We start from the raw sequence: 17,476 nt of genomic DNA, 5'->3' as shown, positions 1-17,476 counted from the left end.
ATAAGCTGATTACTGATTCATGCAGTTCATATGATGTTTTCTCAAAGACACAGTAAAGCCATTCAGGGTTTTGGGGGGCTTTTTTTGGCCTTACACATTCAGTCTCTGTTTGGGGTTTATTTTTCCCTAGGATTTGTAGAACTAGCGCTAGACTTAATATCTGAAAACTATGCAACTTAGAGAAAATGCTGAAAGATAGATGGGTGTTAAATGCTAAATGTAAATTACTTTCATTTATAGATTTTTCTCATTTAAAAATTAAACAGATTTGCAAAGCTCAGGAACTTGAAGATCTGCTAATATTACAATATTTTTCGAAACAATAGTACTTCCCTTACTCAGAATAAATGCTAAACCAAATAAAGAGCAAAATACTTAACTGCTTCTGCCTTCGGTTCAGAGAGCCATATAGTTGTCTCTGTCTTGCTTTTTATTTTTCAGAAGATTAGACTCTTGTTTCTGAGTCTATGGTGAATTTGCATTGTAAAATGAAATTGTTTACTAGGCAATAAACATTATGCTCATCTACTTTTTAGCATTGCTTATTGTATCACAGAAACAGTGCTACACAGCATTTCTTCAAAAGTTTTCATAGGAAAGCACTTGTCACAATGTACATAGTTAACTTCCTTTAAAATTCTTCCAAGGAAAGTGATAGGTGTAGGCAACCCAAAACCTACTGCTGCTTATGAGCCCTCTTTAACCCTTGTCTAATTAACATGATTAGGTTAAAGTAAAACCAGCTGTTTCTAACCTGTAGTTTGATGCTTCTTTTAGAGCCTAGATGAAGGGACTGGGCACCTGAGGCCTTTTTTTCATCTGGATCAGTTAATGTAATAAAAGTACATGGCCTCACCCTACTAATATTGATCCTCTTCTATTAAAGTGTGAACATTTAAATGTGGGCATTTAAAATAAAGCTTTTCTTGACATGAGGACTTGGTTGTGAATGAAACCTGCTTGTGCCAGGAAGGCTACAGCATGGGATGAGATTCACTGAGCACAGAGCCTGTGGGCCCTGCAGAAAACACCTTGGCATAGCCACTGTGTGCAACAGCAGGTCGGTGCCTTCCCCAGCCCTGCACCCCGGGTTTGATGTAGCAGCTCTGCTTCCTAACCAGTCCCTCTGAGATACAGAAGTCCAACTCTGCTCGTGATAAGTTCGCTCTGTTAAAAATTACTGGTAATGGCTGAGTTGAAATAAGTTCACTTGGCTGCACACAGCTGCCTCTGTAAGACACCAGCTGTAGGAACACGGGTCCTGCAGCCCCACGTGTGCTCCTCTGCTTTGGATGGTCCCATGTGTGGCCACGTCCTGTCATCACTGCCAGGCAAGTGTCTCACTCTGAGGTCTTGCAGCCATAGTGTTGCTGCTTTCCACAGCCATAATCAAAGAAATGATCAATAGATGTAAAAAAAATAAAAGGGGGGACATTTCACCAGTTGCCTCTTTTGACATCTGGGATCTGTCATCGTGCAAATCTGGATTATTTAATTAGCCAAAATAGTTTCTTGATTGTCAAAAACCTTGTATATGTATTAGCGTCCAAAAGAAATGAATCCGTGCTTTAACCTCATTTCCCTTGGAAGGTAGCACAGGAGGCTCTGGGGAGCGTGGCTGTATCAGTAAGTCAGGACAAAGTGCGAGGCTGTACAGAGCTGACAGCAGCCCTGGCATTTAACTCCTGTGCTCTCCTTGGCTGTGCCCCACGGCCCTGCTTTGGGGCACAGTTGGGACCATTGAGTCGAGCCACATGATGGCCTGCTGCTGGTGTTAGGCAGTTGTGCAATCTATCTAGACAGATCATGCCACTGCCCTTGGTAAGAAAAAGGCATTTTTGGAGCAGTCCTGGCATTCCTGGCCGCTGCATCTTTACAGGAGTTGTTTTGTGAAGTTTGCCATTTCACACCAAAAAGTAAAGCCTCCCCTAGGTTTTTGCAGAGCACCCAGAAAGCTGGGGGTGCAGTGAGCCTCAGTTCAGTGCTCAACTCCAAACCACTCTGTAGCCCTGAAGCAGGCAGTACTAATGAACAAAGAGCCTGCAAACAGGGACAGCTCTGAGAGCAAGTTTCATAACCACTGTCCCCCTCTGGGAAAGGCAGTCCCAAGCCAGTGAGCCTTGCCAGGCAGATCCAGCATCTTTTATCCATTTGGACAGGAGACAAGACCAAATGACAGGGTCTCCTGTGGGGAAGGTTTTGCAGGTCCTCTGAAGCTGCTTCTTGCTGCTGACTTTACACTCATGGTGAAGTGTGGAGGGTGTGAAGGAAAGGAGCAAACAAAACCGTTTCCTTCCCCTTGAGAGCCTGTTCCTTTGCACTCATGTTGCTTTTGGGCAAAGGAAGAACTATGCGCTGCAAATGGGAAACTCTCTCTTGTGGCAAACATGCATTTCAGGTGAGATTCATCCAGTAGAGGAAGGGTTAGATTCTGGGGAAAGAAGTGGTGTGTTCCTAGGGAGTGGTTCTGTGTGCCTCCATCCACATCCCAAAGAGCATTTGGAGGTGCTGATGCTGAGCAGGCTGATGTGACAGCACTGGCTCTCCCACTTTTCACAGCAGATCACAGCTGTGGATCGATTGTGTGATGTCCTAACAATGCTCCTCCTATACAAGGAGTCTCTGGGCGTGGCACTCATCTTCCTCCACTTGGTCGCTCTCAGTTCTCTGCCTTTGGCAGCTCCAGCCCCTGTGTGCTCTCCTCATTCAGGATGTCTCACTTCTCACCTCCACTAGGATCTCCCTAGCTGGACTCCTAGGCCAGCCCCAGCTTTCGTTGTCCATTATTTGTCAATCCTGTCTCACCTCACTATACCTTCCTTTCCCTGGTCCTTTCATCACTCTTAACTGTTTCCCAGCTCCTTCCCCGCCCTGATTTTCTCTTACAGCCTGGATAGAGAACGGCATGGACAGATTCCTTGCCCCACGTGTTCTTCCCCACTACAGTCTAACTTTCATCTGCTCTAAGTCAGTCCATCCTCCCAAAGAGTGCAGAGGTATTGGTGAAGGCATGAAACACTGAACTAGAAAACACAAACCATTTTTCTTGCTTTTTTGCTAATGTTACTGGTTAAGCAGATGAATTGTGGCTGATACATCGCTGTTGCCGGGGAATTTCAGCTCAAGCAGGGGGAGGTTTGTGAAGCTGGCAGTGCTTGGGAAAAGGCTCTTCTGTAGGCAGAGTCAGTTCTAGCTTTGGCTGGCCTTCCCTCTGCTCTCAGACTTACTTTTGCACTGACATTTTTACTTTCCACACCATTGCTGTGCCCAGTTCCATTTACACTGGCTGGGCTTGCCAATGTGATGCTTTGGCTTTTACCATTTTACCAGGTCTGTCCCTGGATTCTGGCACTTCTGCAGGGTTTGCCTGGTACCATCAGGTTTTTTGCAAGGCCTGGTCCAGCCAGGCCAGCTCTGCCCAGGCCTGAGACCCATCAGGACAGGCACACGGCAGGATTTGCCTTTGGATGCATTGGAACCCTCCTGCTGAATCCTTGGGTTATGTTCTGCTCAGCAGTCAAATTTGAAGCAATGAATCAAAAAGCCCCTCCTGGTAAAATCTGTTCAAGTGCAGAGTCATTTTATTTGTTGCTGATCTCTTTTGCAGCAAAGCACCAGCCTTTCAGACACGCTGAGCATACAGAGCCTCACAGCTTTCAAATTTACAGCTGTCCAAAATAAATGTGTAAACTCAGTGGAGTTTGTTTATTTAATTCTGCTTTATAATACACTTAACTTGATACCAAGTAAAAGAAATAATCTGGCAAAGATATCATTAAAGGGTTTAATAAGGACTGGATGACTCATTTTGTTTGAACAAATGGATTATTTTGCAATCAGAAGTACAAATGTTAACCAGCTTTATTTTTAGTTGAAAATGTCAAGAGGTCAGAAACAATTAAAGCAATTGTAAGGTGGGAGTACCCAGGGTTTGTGTTCTTTTGGATTTGCACCTTACTAAAATTGCTTTTATTGCAGCTTAGCAATTTAGCAACATTTTTCTGATAAGATAGCGGGAATGACTGTGTAGGCACATTAACTGGTAAGAAGAGATCAGAGACAAACAGAAATGGAGCACACTTTTCATTTTAACAGCAAGAGTTGAAAAACTGAGAGGATCTACTTTTTCCTTCTGTGATTTGAAATTTAGTGATTGTATTTTAAAATAAATGTCTGACCTTCTTAGGACTTTCTCAGCGGCTCAAAATTTGGTGTTTGGCATATCAACTACAAGATATTTAATGTTCGAAGCTTCACTTTGAAAGTTTATTGTGTTTAGAAAAAAGTTTTAGGTACAAAGAGAAGCTACCTGAGTTTCAGCTCAGCAGCAGGACAGCTTTGGGGGCAGACACTGTGGGCATCAGGAGCTAAGAAGGCCGGAGGCAAATCCAGAGAAGGATGTTCTTTTTACGGCTCCTGCTGTCAGGGATTGAGATTCACCGGCCCCGTGGAATGACGAAGCGTGAACTCGCTGTTGCAGCACCTTGCTCAGCCTGCCCTTGATGTAGCCAGTGCAGCAGAGGCACCCGAGGGACCACCACGCACCAGGGGTCACCACGAAGCTTGTGTGATCCCAGGAGGGTGGCAGGGGCCGGTGGCCCAAGGGGAACCGAGGCCCCCAGAGCCCCGTGCCGAGGTGCTGACTGCGATTCCTGCTCGCAGTGTGATGCTGTGCCTGGCCGCTGCTGCAGCGCCTCGTGCCCTGGCCGCTGCTGCAGCCTGACGCGCTTCTCAAGCCCATCTGGAATCCCTGGTAACCCTGTGTTCCCTGTGCAGGTGCGGATCGAGGACGACATCGCGGTGACAGCCACCGGGATGGAGCTGCTCACGTGTGTCCCACGGACTGTGGAAGAAATAGAGGCTTTCATGGCAGAAGGCCAGAGCAGGGCCAAATCATTTGACTGCCTCTCCGGCCAAAAGCAGTAAACTTCAGGATGACACTTATTGCCTCAACTAATCAGTCCTCATTCTGATTTAATGCTGCAGCATATAAAATAAAATGCATCCAATTCTTAATGTCAAGAGAGGCAGGCAGGCTATCAGCTGGAAAAATTCCTGCATTAAGAATGAATGTAGAAGGCCCAGGTAACTCAACTGCTGCTTGGAATCAGCAGTTTACGTGACCGAGTGGCAGCTAAATAGCCCTGCTGCCTTATCAGTGGGGTTATACTTCTGTCAGGTCTCAGCTCAGATGTATCTTGCAATTAAATCTGAATTTTGATGATTTCATTCTAAAATACTCTAAAATACCAAATAGATTAAAATACCAAATGGATTAAAATACCAGATCTGAAAGCTATGAGCAGTTGTAATACTCTTAAGTCCTTTTTTAAATTTCATCACAAGTGCTGTGAAAAACAGAAATAAAAATCAGTTGTTCTCAGTGGACATAATGACACATATTTTTCATATGGAACTGTATCCATCCAGCAAGCAGAATCAAATTTTTATTAAAATTCACCTTGGCATCATTTATGTTCACAACTTTGTGGTCATTATGCTTTTCTGCTCCAGTTTCTGCTTCTTTATCTGACCCTACTACCAATTGGTGTTCTGTAAATGTTGATCCTTTGCTAGTCAGTTTTCTGCTCTGGATAGTGGCTGTACTGATCCTTCATACACAGCCTGTGCTCCTTAGATTTGTTCATCTATTAGCTCCTTAAAAACATCGATTGCTATGGTGTTTGTGGCCCTTAAAAGTTGAAAGAAGGTAATATCTTTGCTGCAAGGCTTGTGGTCATTCAGCAGCATATGCTGTGCAGCATGATAGAGTTGTGTTTAACTGTTCAGTGTTAGTTCAGAATGCAATTATATAAATTTTATTTGGATACCTTACAAATATATTATTGGTCACAAAATGACTGTTCTCTCCACTCATGCAAGATTTAAATTACTAAGAGAAGCTTTTCTTTACTGTAGGTATTCATCAGCTTGCAGGATAATAAATAGATTTCTTGCATCATAAAATAGCACTAGGTGCTGGTAACTACATAAAAATAATCTTTCTCACTCTACATACACATCAAAACTCCTGTTCAGTATTCAGATTCTGTTGCAGTTTGACTGCAAACCACTTCAGAACATCCCCATGCTGTGCTGGGGGTAGCTGAAGCCACAGCAGAGCATCGGGGTTTTCCTGGATCTCACTGCCTGCCAGGTGAGGATTGTCCCACTGCAGGGATGGGCTGAGTTGATATCTCAGCATCTTGGTGTGAGCAGCTCAGTTCTGTTGCTCACACCAGGCCATAACACGTGGGTGGTGGGATCGACCGTGAGCTCCTGCAAGTGCCCTGTCTCACATGGGCTTGGGTGGGGTCAGAAACCACTGCTGCTGCCTTTGTGCCCCCCCAGGAATGGGTTTAGACCTGGAATAATTTCCTTAAAAATCATTTGCTTTGCTCTAGGAGAGCTCTTTTTGCTCAGTGGGTTGCTCTGTGTGACAAGAACCTGCTCTTTATTCCCAAGAGCTTGGTGATCCCTTGCTGTGTAGGAAACTTCATGTGGGAGACCAAAGAAACATTGTGAAACAATCCAGAGGACTCACTCAATTAATAAATAAGTCTATTTACATTTTTTAGAGGTTTCTTGACATTGTTTGTAGCAGGCAAGTGCAGGAATTCTTGACTTTGAAGGGCAACAGTTTTTTCAGGAATAGATGTGTGAGATCAGCTTCTTTGTGCTGCTGCATTGAAGTTCCTGCTGTGGTGACTGGAATCTTCCACCTCTGGAACATAGCAGCTGCCCAAGGACATCGGGCTTTGCTTTGGTACTTGCAGATATGAGAACACAGAAACTATACTGGCATTGTTCTGAACTCATCTGCCCCCAAAACTCGGTTTTCTTCAGTGCAAAACAGTGCTCGTGGCCTCAGCCCCGTTCCCTCCACAGCCAAGTGTTTTCCCGCTGCAGGCTCCGAACACACCCAGGGGACGGCTCGCTGCTTTGGGCACTCCGAAACCTGCTGCTGCTTGGCTTCGGCAGCAGTTCGTTCCTATTTTATAGTAACACTTCACAGATTTTGAAAAAAGGAGAGCTTTGGAACTGTTTCAACTCAGCCAGCGTAGTTCCTCGGCCTTGCGTGCCTGTGATGGATGTGGCAGGAGCCGAGCTCTGCTGCAGAACAGGTCGGGCAGCGCGGGAGGCAGAACCGGTTCTGCTCTGGGCGTGGCGGCACACGGACCCGCCGCAGGCCCGGGAGCGCCGCCCGTACCCGGGGATGCGTTTGGGATGGGATGGGATGGGATGGGATGGGATGGGATGGGGCACCCTCTCCCATTTTCCTTCATCGTCAGGCCCACGAACTTGGCGAATATAAATTTCATCCTTCGTTCCAGAAGTTAGTTCTGTAATTATGATCATTTTTATCCACTTGAGCAAAAAGTGAATTAGACCTTTTTTCCTCACTTGGGGAGGGGGAATAAACCTTTTTTAAAAAGGCAAAGTGACATTAATACTTTAAAAAGTGGTGTTTAATAACTTAAAGTGTATTAATGGAGTGAAAGTACAGGTTATGGCAATTTTTCTTTTTACTACATCAAGATATTTTGTACTCTTACTGTCATGTTTTCCCAAATGCCTTGTCCCCTTGGCACACACAGACTCAAACAGAGTTGGCACCGAAGTACCAGAATGTGTCTTACGCTGCGCAAATTCGTGTGTTTACAAACGTCTGAGCACTTCTGAAATGATGCATGTAAATTGCTGCAGCAAATTGCTTCAGCTCCCTGGGGTTGGGTGCACTCTGAAATTACCTGCCAATTTCCCTGCTGCAGCTACAGGAGTGGTTCCAGGGGTGCAGCCTCCCAGTGTCCTGGAGGCTACAGCAGACCCCTTCCCTTGGCGGTACAGCGAGAAAATGGGAATCCTGGTGGAATGTGCGGTGCTGTAACTCCTTGTGTACTGACAGGCACTGGATTCTGTCACACTGGAGTTCAGAATAATGTGTCGAAAGGAAAATCTAACTTTTATAGGTTGACACTGAAATTTTCTGTGCCTTGCAGCAGAGGGGTGAGATGGAGGTACTCTGCTGTGACACAGCCTGGGCTGCTTCACCTTGGGGGAAACGGCCTTTGCTCCTTGGAATTACTTTGGCAGGTGGGGGCTGAGAATAAGCCTGAGCCTTTTCTTGCAACCAGCCTCTCACCGAGGGTGCATTTTAAAAACTTTGATTGCTTACAGTCACGGCAGTGAGGTGCTGCACAGAGCCCGTGCTCCTCCCAGGCCTTGTCCTGGTGCCAGCCAAGGCCAAGGATCATTGTCCTGGTGCCTGTCGAGGACAGGGATCTGTGTCCTGCTGTCCCCAAGGGCAGGGCCCGCTGTCCTGCTCTCCCAAAGGCCACGGATCACCGTCCCCAAGGCCAGGGGTCGTTGTCCCAGTGCCAGCCAAGGTGAAGGATCTGTCCCCAAGGGCAGGACTTGCTGTCCTGCTGTCCCCAAGGCCAAAGATCCCTGTCCTGCTGTCCCCAAGGCCAGGGCCTGCTGTCCCCAAGGGCAAGATCCCGATCCCACTGTCCCCAAGGGCAAGGATCCCACTGTCCCCAAGGACAAGGATCCCACTGTCCCCAAGGACAAGGAGCCCCGTCCTGCTGTCCCCAAGGGCAGGGATCCCGCTGTCCCCAAGGGCGAAGGGTCCCGCTGTCCCCAAGGACAAGGAGCCCCGTCCCACTGTCCCCAGGGGCAGGGATCCCGCTGTCCCCAAGGGCGAAGGGTCCCGCTGTCCCCAGGGGCAGGGATCCCGCTGTCCCCAGGGCCAAGGATCCCTCTGTCCCCAGGGGCAGGGATCCCGCTGTCCCCAGGGGCAGGGATCCCACTGTCCCCAGGGGCAGGGATCCCACTGTCCCCAGGGGCAGGGATCCCGCTGTCCCTAGGGCCAAGGATCCCACTGTCCCCAAGGATAAGGATCCCGCTGTCCCCAGGGGCAGGGATCCCGCTGTCCCCAGGGCCAAGGATCCCACTGTCCCCAGGGGCAGGGATCCCGCTGTCCCCAGGGCCAAGGATCCCACTGTCCCCAGGGGCAGGGATCCCCCGTGCCCGTGCCCGGAGCGGGCGGCGCTGGAGCCCGCTGTTTGCGGCGGGGTCAAGCCCAAGGCGCCGTGCCGAGGCCGCGCTGCCGTTTCTGTCCCCTGTGCTCCTGTCCCGGGCCTGTCCCGCCTTGTGTTGGGCTCGGAGCGCTTTGCATCGCCCTCTGTCACACGCTGCGGGCGGGCGTCAGTCTCCTTGCTGTCGCGTTTTCTTACCTGGTGGCTGTTAAACTGTAAATTGTTACGGTAACAGTAAATTGTTATCTCAACCCATAATCTGCATTTTGTCTGTCTCACCTGAGGGGGTGGGGGAACGGGAGTGGCTGTGTGGGGATTATTTTCCAGTTGGGCTTAAACCACATCAGGAAAGAAAACCAGTGCAGAGGTTTCTGATCAACCAGATATTTCGTTTTCCAAATGGCTTTTCATAACTCAGTGGTTTTATTCATGGAGGAAATGGGATCAGAGCTGTCAGGAGCAACAGGTGGAAAAGTCACCCTTCAGAGCTCCAAGAAAGAGGATCACCCGCACTCACAAGAGATCTAAGACATCATTTTCACCAAAATCACAAGCAAAGATTTGCAGTCTGTTCAGGCCGGTAGAGGAGGGCCCCACAGCAGCCTGGCAAACCAGCTTCAGGACGCCGGAGGCACACGGCCCCAGCGCACAGGTCAGACAGCCGCGAACAGATCAGCGCTCCCTGCTCACCAGAGCGGCAGCGAACAAATGAGATGCCTTCAGGTCTTCTCTGTCCTGGTCCTTTTTGGTGTTCTGCTCCTCTCCCCTCCCCTCTAACTGCAGTATATTTTCAGTCTTAAATTTCTTTTTTTTTTTTTCCCCTCCTTTTTTGTTAAATCAGACATTTAGACACTGCAATGAGTTTCTGATTGCTTCCATGGAGCAGAAACTTGAGTGAAAGAGGGAAGCAGAGATTATTGCACTGACTTCTCCAAGGTAACTGTGTGAGTTGGGAAACTCTGCACTTGAGGGAAATAGAAAAGGGATGGGAAAAACGAGGCCACTACAAGCAAAACATTTTTATTAGCTTCTGGTATTTCAACCCTACCAACTTAAGATGCAGTTAGAATGAAAAAACATATCTGTAAAAAGTCTACCATAATCCAAAACAATCCATTAAAGTTTTCCACATGTATTAAAAGTTCAAATTCAAAAAAGAACTTCTCAAGGTTTCATTCTCTAACAGTATCTTCATAGAGATAACATCCAAGTTTCTTCCTAAGTACAGATACAAAGCAAACAAGCATCCTCCAAAATAATCTATGGACAAAGGTAGTGTGAGAGGGAAATTAGAACAGTGTAGTAATCTACAAGACAGACAAACTGGTTAAATGTAAAATAACCATACCATCAATGAAATATTTAAAAATGAAAATAAATTAAAGTTACATCAAAGTTCCCGCTTTACTTTGTTTAAATCCTCAATAGAGCACACAGCACACTGCATTATGGATCATGGCAAAGACTAAGCAGTAGCAATAAAAAAGTTGCTACAGGAAAACTTCTACGAAAATAAAGACTGAAGATACTCCTTCACACAGCTGTATGATGGCTGCAGAAATTCCGTCAAATCAGTTATTCATACTGGGGCCATTTATTTTTAAAATCACCATAAATTTCTGTAAGATTAATGTCAGCCAGCAGTGATCCATACATCCCAGCTGAACACCTGCTGTCCAGCCCCTTTCACTGCTAAGCCAAGCTGCACTTTCTGTTCTCCCCAATACCTCCTTCCCAGCAAGAATGCAATTTTGCAGGGCACAGTTGTTTTGGTAGCATTTTGAAATCTTCCGAAAACAAACTCTTGTTCTCATAAGGCCCCAGTCACTATGTGAGCAATATGAATGCAAGCTTAAATAAAAGGCTCTGTCAGTGTGCTGCTTTGCCTCTTGCACATGATGCTTCATGTGCCTTTTGGAGGCCAACTGCCTCTATTTATTATTGGAGCATATTGTTATTTTCCTGGTGAACACTGGTAAGCATCCCAGCTATTACTACAACCTCCCCATTAATGATAACTGGGCAGGAGGGACCTATGTGGTGCTTCATAGGACTTGTTCTACGGATTTAAAGTAAAAAGCAAAAATTCTCCACAGCCTTTGCGGTTTATATTATGTAATGGAGAAAACAAAGGGCTAAAATATGCTAACAGGCATTTAAAAGATGTTCTATCCAATTACAAGTTCCTGATACTATAGTGAGTGATCCTGCTGGATTCCTCCCATTATGCCAAGTCCAAAATGGTAAGTGAATATTCCTGTGAAAATGTTACATTCCTTGTTGGCTAGGAGTTCAGATCTGCATAAATCTTTGAGGAGACAAATATTTAAAACAAATACCCTAACCAGTTTCTGGTTTAATTGTTACAAATCTTCAGTGTTAAATCTAAAAGAAGAAAATCTCCACAAAACGATGACTAAAGGTACAGTTTTTGCTTGGTTACTGCATGGGCACTGCAGACAGGCTGCACCTCAAGAGTTTGTTTCAGCAGGTGTCTACTGTCCACTGTTTTCTGGATTTGTTGTGGTGGTCTCAGTGCCAACAGGTTGCACATTATCTGCAAAATTGTGGGCATGCTCAAGGAACAAGTCTTTCAGTACACTCAGCTCCTTGGTCAGGAGTTTAATTTTTGCCTCTAAACGTTCATTTTCTTCTTTAAGTTGGTTGACCCTTTGCAGCGTGTCTTGTGCTTTCTGCTTGCTTTTTAACCGGCTCTTTTTCACTGCCATGTTGTTTCGCTCTCTGCGCTGACGATACTCATCACTGTTTCTATCCACAAAGGAATTTTTCTTTCCCTGTTTGCTCGGAGGCACAGCTTTGCCTCCACCACCAGGACTAACTGGCACCAGCTGGGGAACCTGCTGCAAACCACTGGAGTGTGCTTGGGTGTGAATCACACTTGCTCCGCTCGCATCTGTGGTGGCGTTCTGTTGGGATGTCTTGCTCATTTGGACAGGCTGTTCTTGGACACAACAGGATTTATTAGGAGACTGGAAATTCTTGGGTTTCTAGAAGGTGTTTCCAACAGATCTTCACATGGATTAAGAGCAAGGTGAACCTAGAAGGGGAAAAAAAAAGCTATTAAAGATGCTGGCTTCAGCTACAATCTTACACATCACTGGCTTTAGCATAAAGTACTGATGGTACATGTGGCAGTAACACATCGTAACTGTGCTGGAAGTGGACAAGCTGCCAACTACATTTCTGAAGCCTCAAACATATTTGGATTGGATAGGACTATTACTGGGTCATCTAGTCAAGCTGTTTGAATTGTTCACTGGCTTTACTCAGTTATTCCAAAGCCATCCCTGATGGATGGGTGTCTAGCCTGGCCTCAAATATCTCCCAGTTTCACAACCTCTGTCTTGGCAACATGTTCCACTGTCTAACTTTTCCTCCAGTTATACAATTCTTAGTTTTCAGACTGGAGTTTTCCTTCTGTGGCTTAAACCTATTAACAGCCTGACTCTTGACCAACAGGGGTATTTGATCCTTGTCCTCTTCGGACCACATCTCTATGGGTGTATCCGCAGACAAATTCCTCCCTGATCTCTTTTCTGTGGAGCAAGGGTGCTCAGCCTGTCCACCTTTTCTCAACCATCTTACAGTACTTGTTTTAAAGATGATGTTCAAATTGATGGCTGTCATAAGGTCTACTAGTACTGAAAAATAAATCTGTGGAAAAAGGTAGCGCGTTGCAAAGGCTGTGTGTGGGTGACATTCTGCCACAAGCAGCGTGCTGGGCCTGTAACAGTATGAAAGGAGCAGGGGGGACAGCAACACGGGGCGATGGCGGTGTCGATCACTACACAAAGACAGACCACTGTCACCCATCAAAAGACAGCAACCACAGCTGACTCATCAACAAATAAGGTTGCCTGCCATAGTTTGTGCACCGGCCACTGTCCACTCTCCTTTCCACAGACAAACCATCCTGAAGAGCAAGACGTCCTCTCACCTGACTCACGTTCTCCCGCTGCTGAGGTCAGCCTGCTCCTGGCCCTACTGGTGGCACAAGGAGGATTCCACCACAGCTGCAGGACCATGGCCCTGGCAAGGCTAACAGCTGGTCCCCTTCTCTTCTCATCTCACAGGATGACTTCCTAAATGGCTGGGAGAGAAGAGGGGAAGGGCAACAGGATGGTCCTAAGCTCCTGAAACACCTACCTAAGGCTCCAGTGAAAAATACTCAGTGATCGGTCAAATCAGCGTGGATTTATCATGTTGAAGAAAAGCATTTAACTGGCACTAACAATCCTGCTCCAGGGTCAGACTGCATGGCAGCGGTGCAGCCCAGCACTGCCACACGCAGACATGCAGTATCACATGGCCAGTGTGACACATCCTCCCTAGGACAGGGGAAAAGCAAGCAGCTGCAGCAGCACTGGGCAGCACTGAGTGCCCAGGGTGGGCAGTGTCCAGCCCAGGAACATAACAGCATGGCTTCACCGTCTGGCTGATGAATGGAGGGACGTGTGAGAGGTTTGTAAGCCAGCTCCTGTGTGTCACGGGTCATTCTAAACTCACTGGTTCATCAGCTGTGTACTGCTCCTGTTTGTTTGTCTCCGCAGTCTGAGCTGCTGTTTTACTTTTGGATGGGCTATCATTAAAATGTTAAAACTCAACTGTGTAGATCAACTGCATATTTTCTTCCATGTTGAAGGAGCCAGAATGAGATGCAGCTGCAGAGTGTGGTTCAATAACATTAATGGAAAAGCCCACTAAATTTGGCATGAATGTTACTCAAAATTAACATTCTCTGTCACCAAGAGGTCTTCCCACTTGTGAAGATGTATGAGTATACCCACATCCTTCCTATCAAAAAATCTTTTCGTTTTCCTATTTCAGGGCAGAATGAGACCATCAACACTTTTTAACACCTGTGGAGCTGAATCTAGATACACAGTGTCTAACAACTTTGTGTTAATATTTTCCCAATTTCAACTCTTAAAGCAACTTTTGCAAACCGTGTTTGAGTCTCCAATTCTGACCTAATAAGCAGTTTGGCTGGGCAGTTAAACTGAATACCCAGCAAACAAGGTGTTTCTGTACACCAGCACCAGACTGGCAGGGCCAGTTGTAGTAGCTGTGTATTTGTAATTGCATAGACATTTTTAGTCAAGGTGTATGTGTATGCTCCTCAAAGACATTGCCCTTGACTGCAGTTTATTTTAAAAAACAGCATTTCTGCAGCCCTCAAAGCATATACAATTCTCTTAGGTTGTCTCTGACAAGTAGATTTTTGACCTTTTCCAAATCAGACAGAATGCTCTGCTGTCCCTTCTGCTTCAACACATTTCAGTGCTTGCCAAGTTCACCTGGACATGCTGCTTATGTAACCCACACCATTTTCACCATCTGATTTTTATGCTCCATGAGGAAGCATTTTTGTGTTCCACAGAGGAAGGGGTGGCTCCTGCCCCCAAAGAAACCCCACCCGACATGTAACAAGTTTCTTCACATCACCAGGTTCCATGTGCTACTACTCTCCATGCTATCGAAACTATTTAATACTGCTTTAACACTTCTTTCCTATCTCTATCAGATTTCCCTATGATTCAATAACAACAAAAAAATTTGTTCCATTAAACCTAATATTAATGGAGTATTTTAGTTGGGCAGTACATGGATACAAGCAGAGAAGATAACCAGTGCCACACCTCTCTAGCAAGAATTCTAGCCTGCCTGCTAGAACAGACCTCCCTCAGTTCCTTCCTACTGGAACTGATTTGTTTTTTATTAAATTACGATTTCTTGAGTGAGACGTGCTCTTATCTGGCCTGATGATCGGAACCCTTAGCTGGGACAGGTGACACCTGCATTCCTGTCCTGCTCCAAAGAATATGCAGAGCAAGTAGCACTAACTGTACTGCATCACAGAGCTATGCCAGTGCCAACAACTGAGGCTTGAAACTCATTTTTCCCCTGGTGATCTGGAGCTGGATGCCTATTACCAGTTGTCAGATAGCAAGAGGTGCTACTGAGCATCCTTCAGCAGTTACTGTAAGGAGATTTAAAGGCAGCAGGTATGAGAAATACAGAGGGGGCTCTCAAGAAGGGTGAGGTAAAGGACATGGTAATTGGGAGAGGCCATGAAGGTGGGGAGGCAGACCGGGCTCAAGTCTGTCAGAGCCCCTGCAACACAAAGCTGCCCCACACCCCTCCACACAGGTTGCTCTCCTGTGACTGAGTGACAGCCCCAGCACAGCAGGAGACAACTCCTCAGAGAGCCGGCCCAGTTTCCCAGCATCTTGTTCCCATAAAGCCGCTCATGAGCTTCAGCTCAGCAACAGCCCTAGGCTGGTTCCACCCAACACATGGTACTGTTTCCAGGGGCCAGTTAGAACCGCCTGGTTCTCTCCTTGGGCCACCAACTGGCCACCCAGGAAACCAACTGGCCACCCACTACAGCATAATAGCTGGTAACTCAAGAGGTGTCTTCTCAAGCAGAAAGATGTTTCTTACTGTCTCACAGTACTCCTCAGGGACCAATGAAGCAATGAAGGCCTTAATTTGCTTTCGCACATACAAAAAGTAAAAATAAAGACATTAAACTTCCAAATGTTTGCTTTGGCAAAAAAAAAAAAAAAAAAAAAAAAAAAAAAAAAAAAAAAAAGTGTTTTGTCAATTAAATCAGTATTTTTTTAAACTTGGTAGCAAAAAATACAAAGTGCTTCTCTCTGCTCGTTTCTTGAGATATGACTGTGTCGAATCTGATCATTAGTCAGAAGGACTTTTGCACAAATTCACAAAGCTGTCTTGTCAAATGCAAAATCGGTCCCAATCTGAACAGCAATAGGTGGCCTGTCTTCTCTTAGACTTCAGTAGGAATACCCCAATAGGATCCGATTTCTAGATTCCACTGACCCCGTGCTAAGGACAGCGGCACAGAACTCCAGGCACGCGTTTGCTGAACAACGGGAGGGCCGACTCCTGCGTGGTTCACACTTAAGAGGTTTGCAGGAGCTGATGCTAACTCTCACCTATTGAAGCCTGGGCAACAATGCTTCTGAGACTGAGTAGCTCGATCCCACCATTTCTTGCCATAGCTGACAACATCACTTTTACACATTTATTTCAGAATCTCCGTTTTTAATACACATCTTACAATAAAAACGCACTCTGATATCCTTAGCAGACTGCATCAGAACACATAAAGCATATATTTTAACATGACAGAATCCCAAACACTGGGAGGCAAGGAGGAACCAAAAGTCTCTGTCTTTCGAATTAAAACGACAGCTGTGATTTCTAACGATACACCAATTCCTTGAATCCGAAAGTTTTGCAAACGATAAACGCTTATACTTTCCGTAGAGGCTCCGCACGGCACTGTTACGGAGCTGCGACTGCTCTTCCGGCCGGATGTCAGCGCTAAGGCCGACGCGGAGCTCCCTGCCTGCCAAAGCTCGGGATCGAAACTCGCGGCCGGAGCTACGGAACGCGGCGAGGAACCTGAAACATCCGTCGAGCGGCTCCCCGGGCGGTACCGCGGGCGCTCCCGGGCCGCGCTCTCCGCCCGGCCCCGCCGCCCAACGCCCCCCCGGAGCCGCCCCGGCGCGGCCTCGCTCCCCTCACCCCCGGGCCGGGACCGACCGCGGGGACCGGGACCGGCCCGGCCCTTCCCGGCGGGCCCGCGGCGCCGCCGCCGCCCTCCCCGGGCCGCCCGCCCGCCGAGGCCGCGCCGCTCCTCCCCCCGTCCGAGCGGGGGCGCGGGGGTTGCCCGGCGCTGCCAAGCCGTGGACTTCACCGGGGGAGGGGAGGGAGCCGGGGCCGCCCGCCGATTGCATCACGCGGCGCGGGGCCCGGCGGGCGGGGGGCGGCCGCGGCCCCCCGGCCCGGCGCGCGCCCCCCGCGCTTACCTGAGCGGCGCGAGCGGCGGGAGGGGCCGGGCGGGCCGCGCTCGGTACCGTGCGCGTGCGGCCTGCGCCGATTGCGACACCGCGCGGCCGCCCCGCCCCCGCGTGACGCAACCGCCCCGCGATTGTGCAGCGCGCGCGGCCGATCGGGCTCCCGCGCGGGCGGTGGCTGGGCGGGGCCGGGCCGGGCCGGGGCGGCGCGCGCGTGTCCGCGGGCCCGGCGCCAGCGCCGCCACGGGCGCGGCCGGGATCTTGTCACGGCCTGAGTCCGAGTCTGGCCGCGGCCGGGATCTTGTCACGGCCTGAGTCTGGCCACGGCCGGGATCTTGTCACGGCCTGAGTCTGGCCGCGGCCGGGATCTTGTCACGGCCTGAGTCCGAGTCTGGCCGCGGCCGGGATCTTGTCACGGCCTGAGTCCGAGTCTGGCCGCGGCCGGGATCTTGTCACGGCCTGAGTCCGAGTCTGGCCGCGGCCGGGATCTTGTCACGGCCTGAGTCTGGCCGCGGCCGGGATCTTGTCACGGCCTGAGTCTGGCCGCGGCCGGGGCCCTTGTCACGGCCGCTCGCAGGGTTTGTGTCC

The 17,476-nt window shown here is 48.2% G+C and overlaps 2 protein-coding genes across 6 annotated transcripts in view; one reads left to right on the top strand and one right to left on the bottom strand.

Moving 5' to 3' along the window:
- PEPD (peptidase D) overlaps positions 1-6,574 on the top strand; it is a 143,398-nt gene extending 136,824 nt beyond the window's left edge. The window contains exon 15 of one of the 2 annotated variants that reach the window (XM_040075573.1): positions 4,777-6,574. In XM_040075573.1, the coding sequence (XP_039931507.1) occupies positions 4,777-4,926 (150 nt within the window). In that variant the 3' untranslated portion in view covers positions 4,927-6,574. The remainder of the gene's footprint in view (positions 1-4,776) is intronic. The other variant, XM_040075574.1, reaches the window with a different exon arrangement.
- Positions 6,575-10,041: 3,467 nt separating this feature from the next.
- CEBPG (CCAAT enhancer binding protein gamma) lies at positions 10,042-16,982 on the bottom strand. 4 transcript variants are annotated; one of them, XM_058422134.1, is made up of 3 exons: positions 16,901-16,982; positions 12,997-13,149; positions 10,042-12,096 (listed from the first exon to the last, which is right to left on the bottom strand). In XM_058422134.1, the coding sequence occupies exon 3, from the start codon at positions 11,984-11,986 to the stop codon at positions 11,534-11,536; it is 453 nt and encodes a 150-aa protein (XP_058278117.1). In that variant the 5' UTR covers positions 11,987-12,096; positions 12,997-13,149; positions 16,901-16,982; the 3' UTR covers positions 10,042-11,533. The 4 variants fall into 4 exon arrangements, with proteins under 4 accessions (XP_058278117.1, XP_039931519.1, XP_039931521.1 ...); XM_040075585.2 differs by lacking the exon at positions 12,997-13,149 and having other exon boundaries at positions 16,901-16,970; XM_040075587.2 differs by lacking the exons at positions 12,997-13,149; positions 16,901-16,982 and adding an exon at positions 16,347-16,361.
- Positions 16,983-17,476: the final 494 nt, after the last annotated feature.

Source organism: Hirundo rustica, chromosome 11 (assembly GCF_015227805.2).
Source record: "Hirundo rustica isolate bHirRus1 chromosome 11, bHirRus1.pri.v3, whole genome shotgun sequence".
NCBI classification, from domain to species: domain Eukaryota; kingdom Metazoa; phylum Chordata; class Aves; order Passeriformes; family Hirundinidae; genus Hirundo; species Hirundo rustica.
The sequence above is the reverse complement of the archived record's forward strand: the minus strand, read 5'-3'. Positions and strand labels throughout refer to the sequence as shown.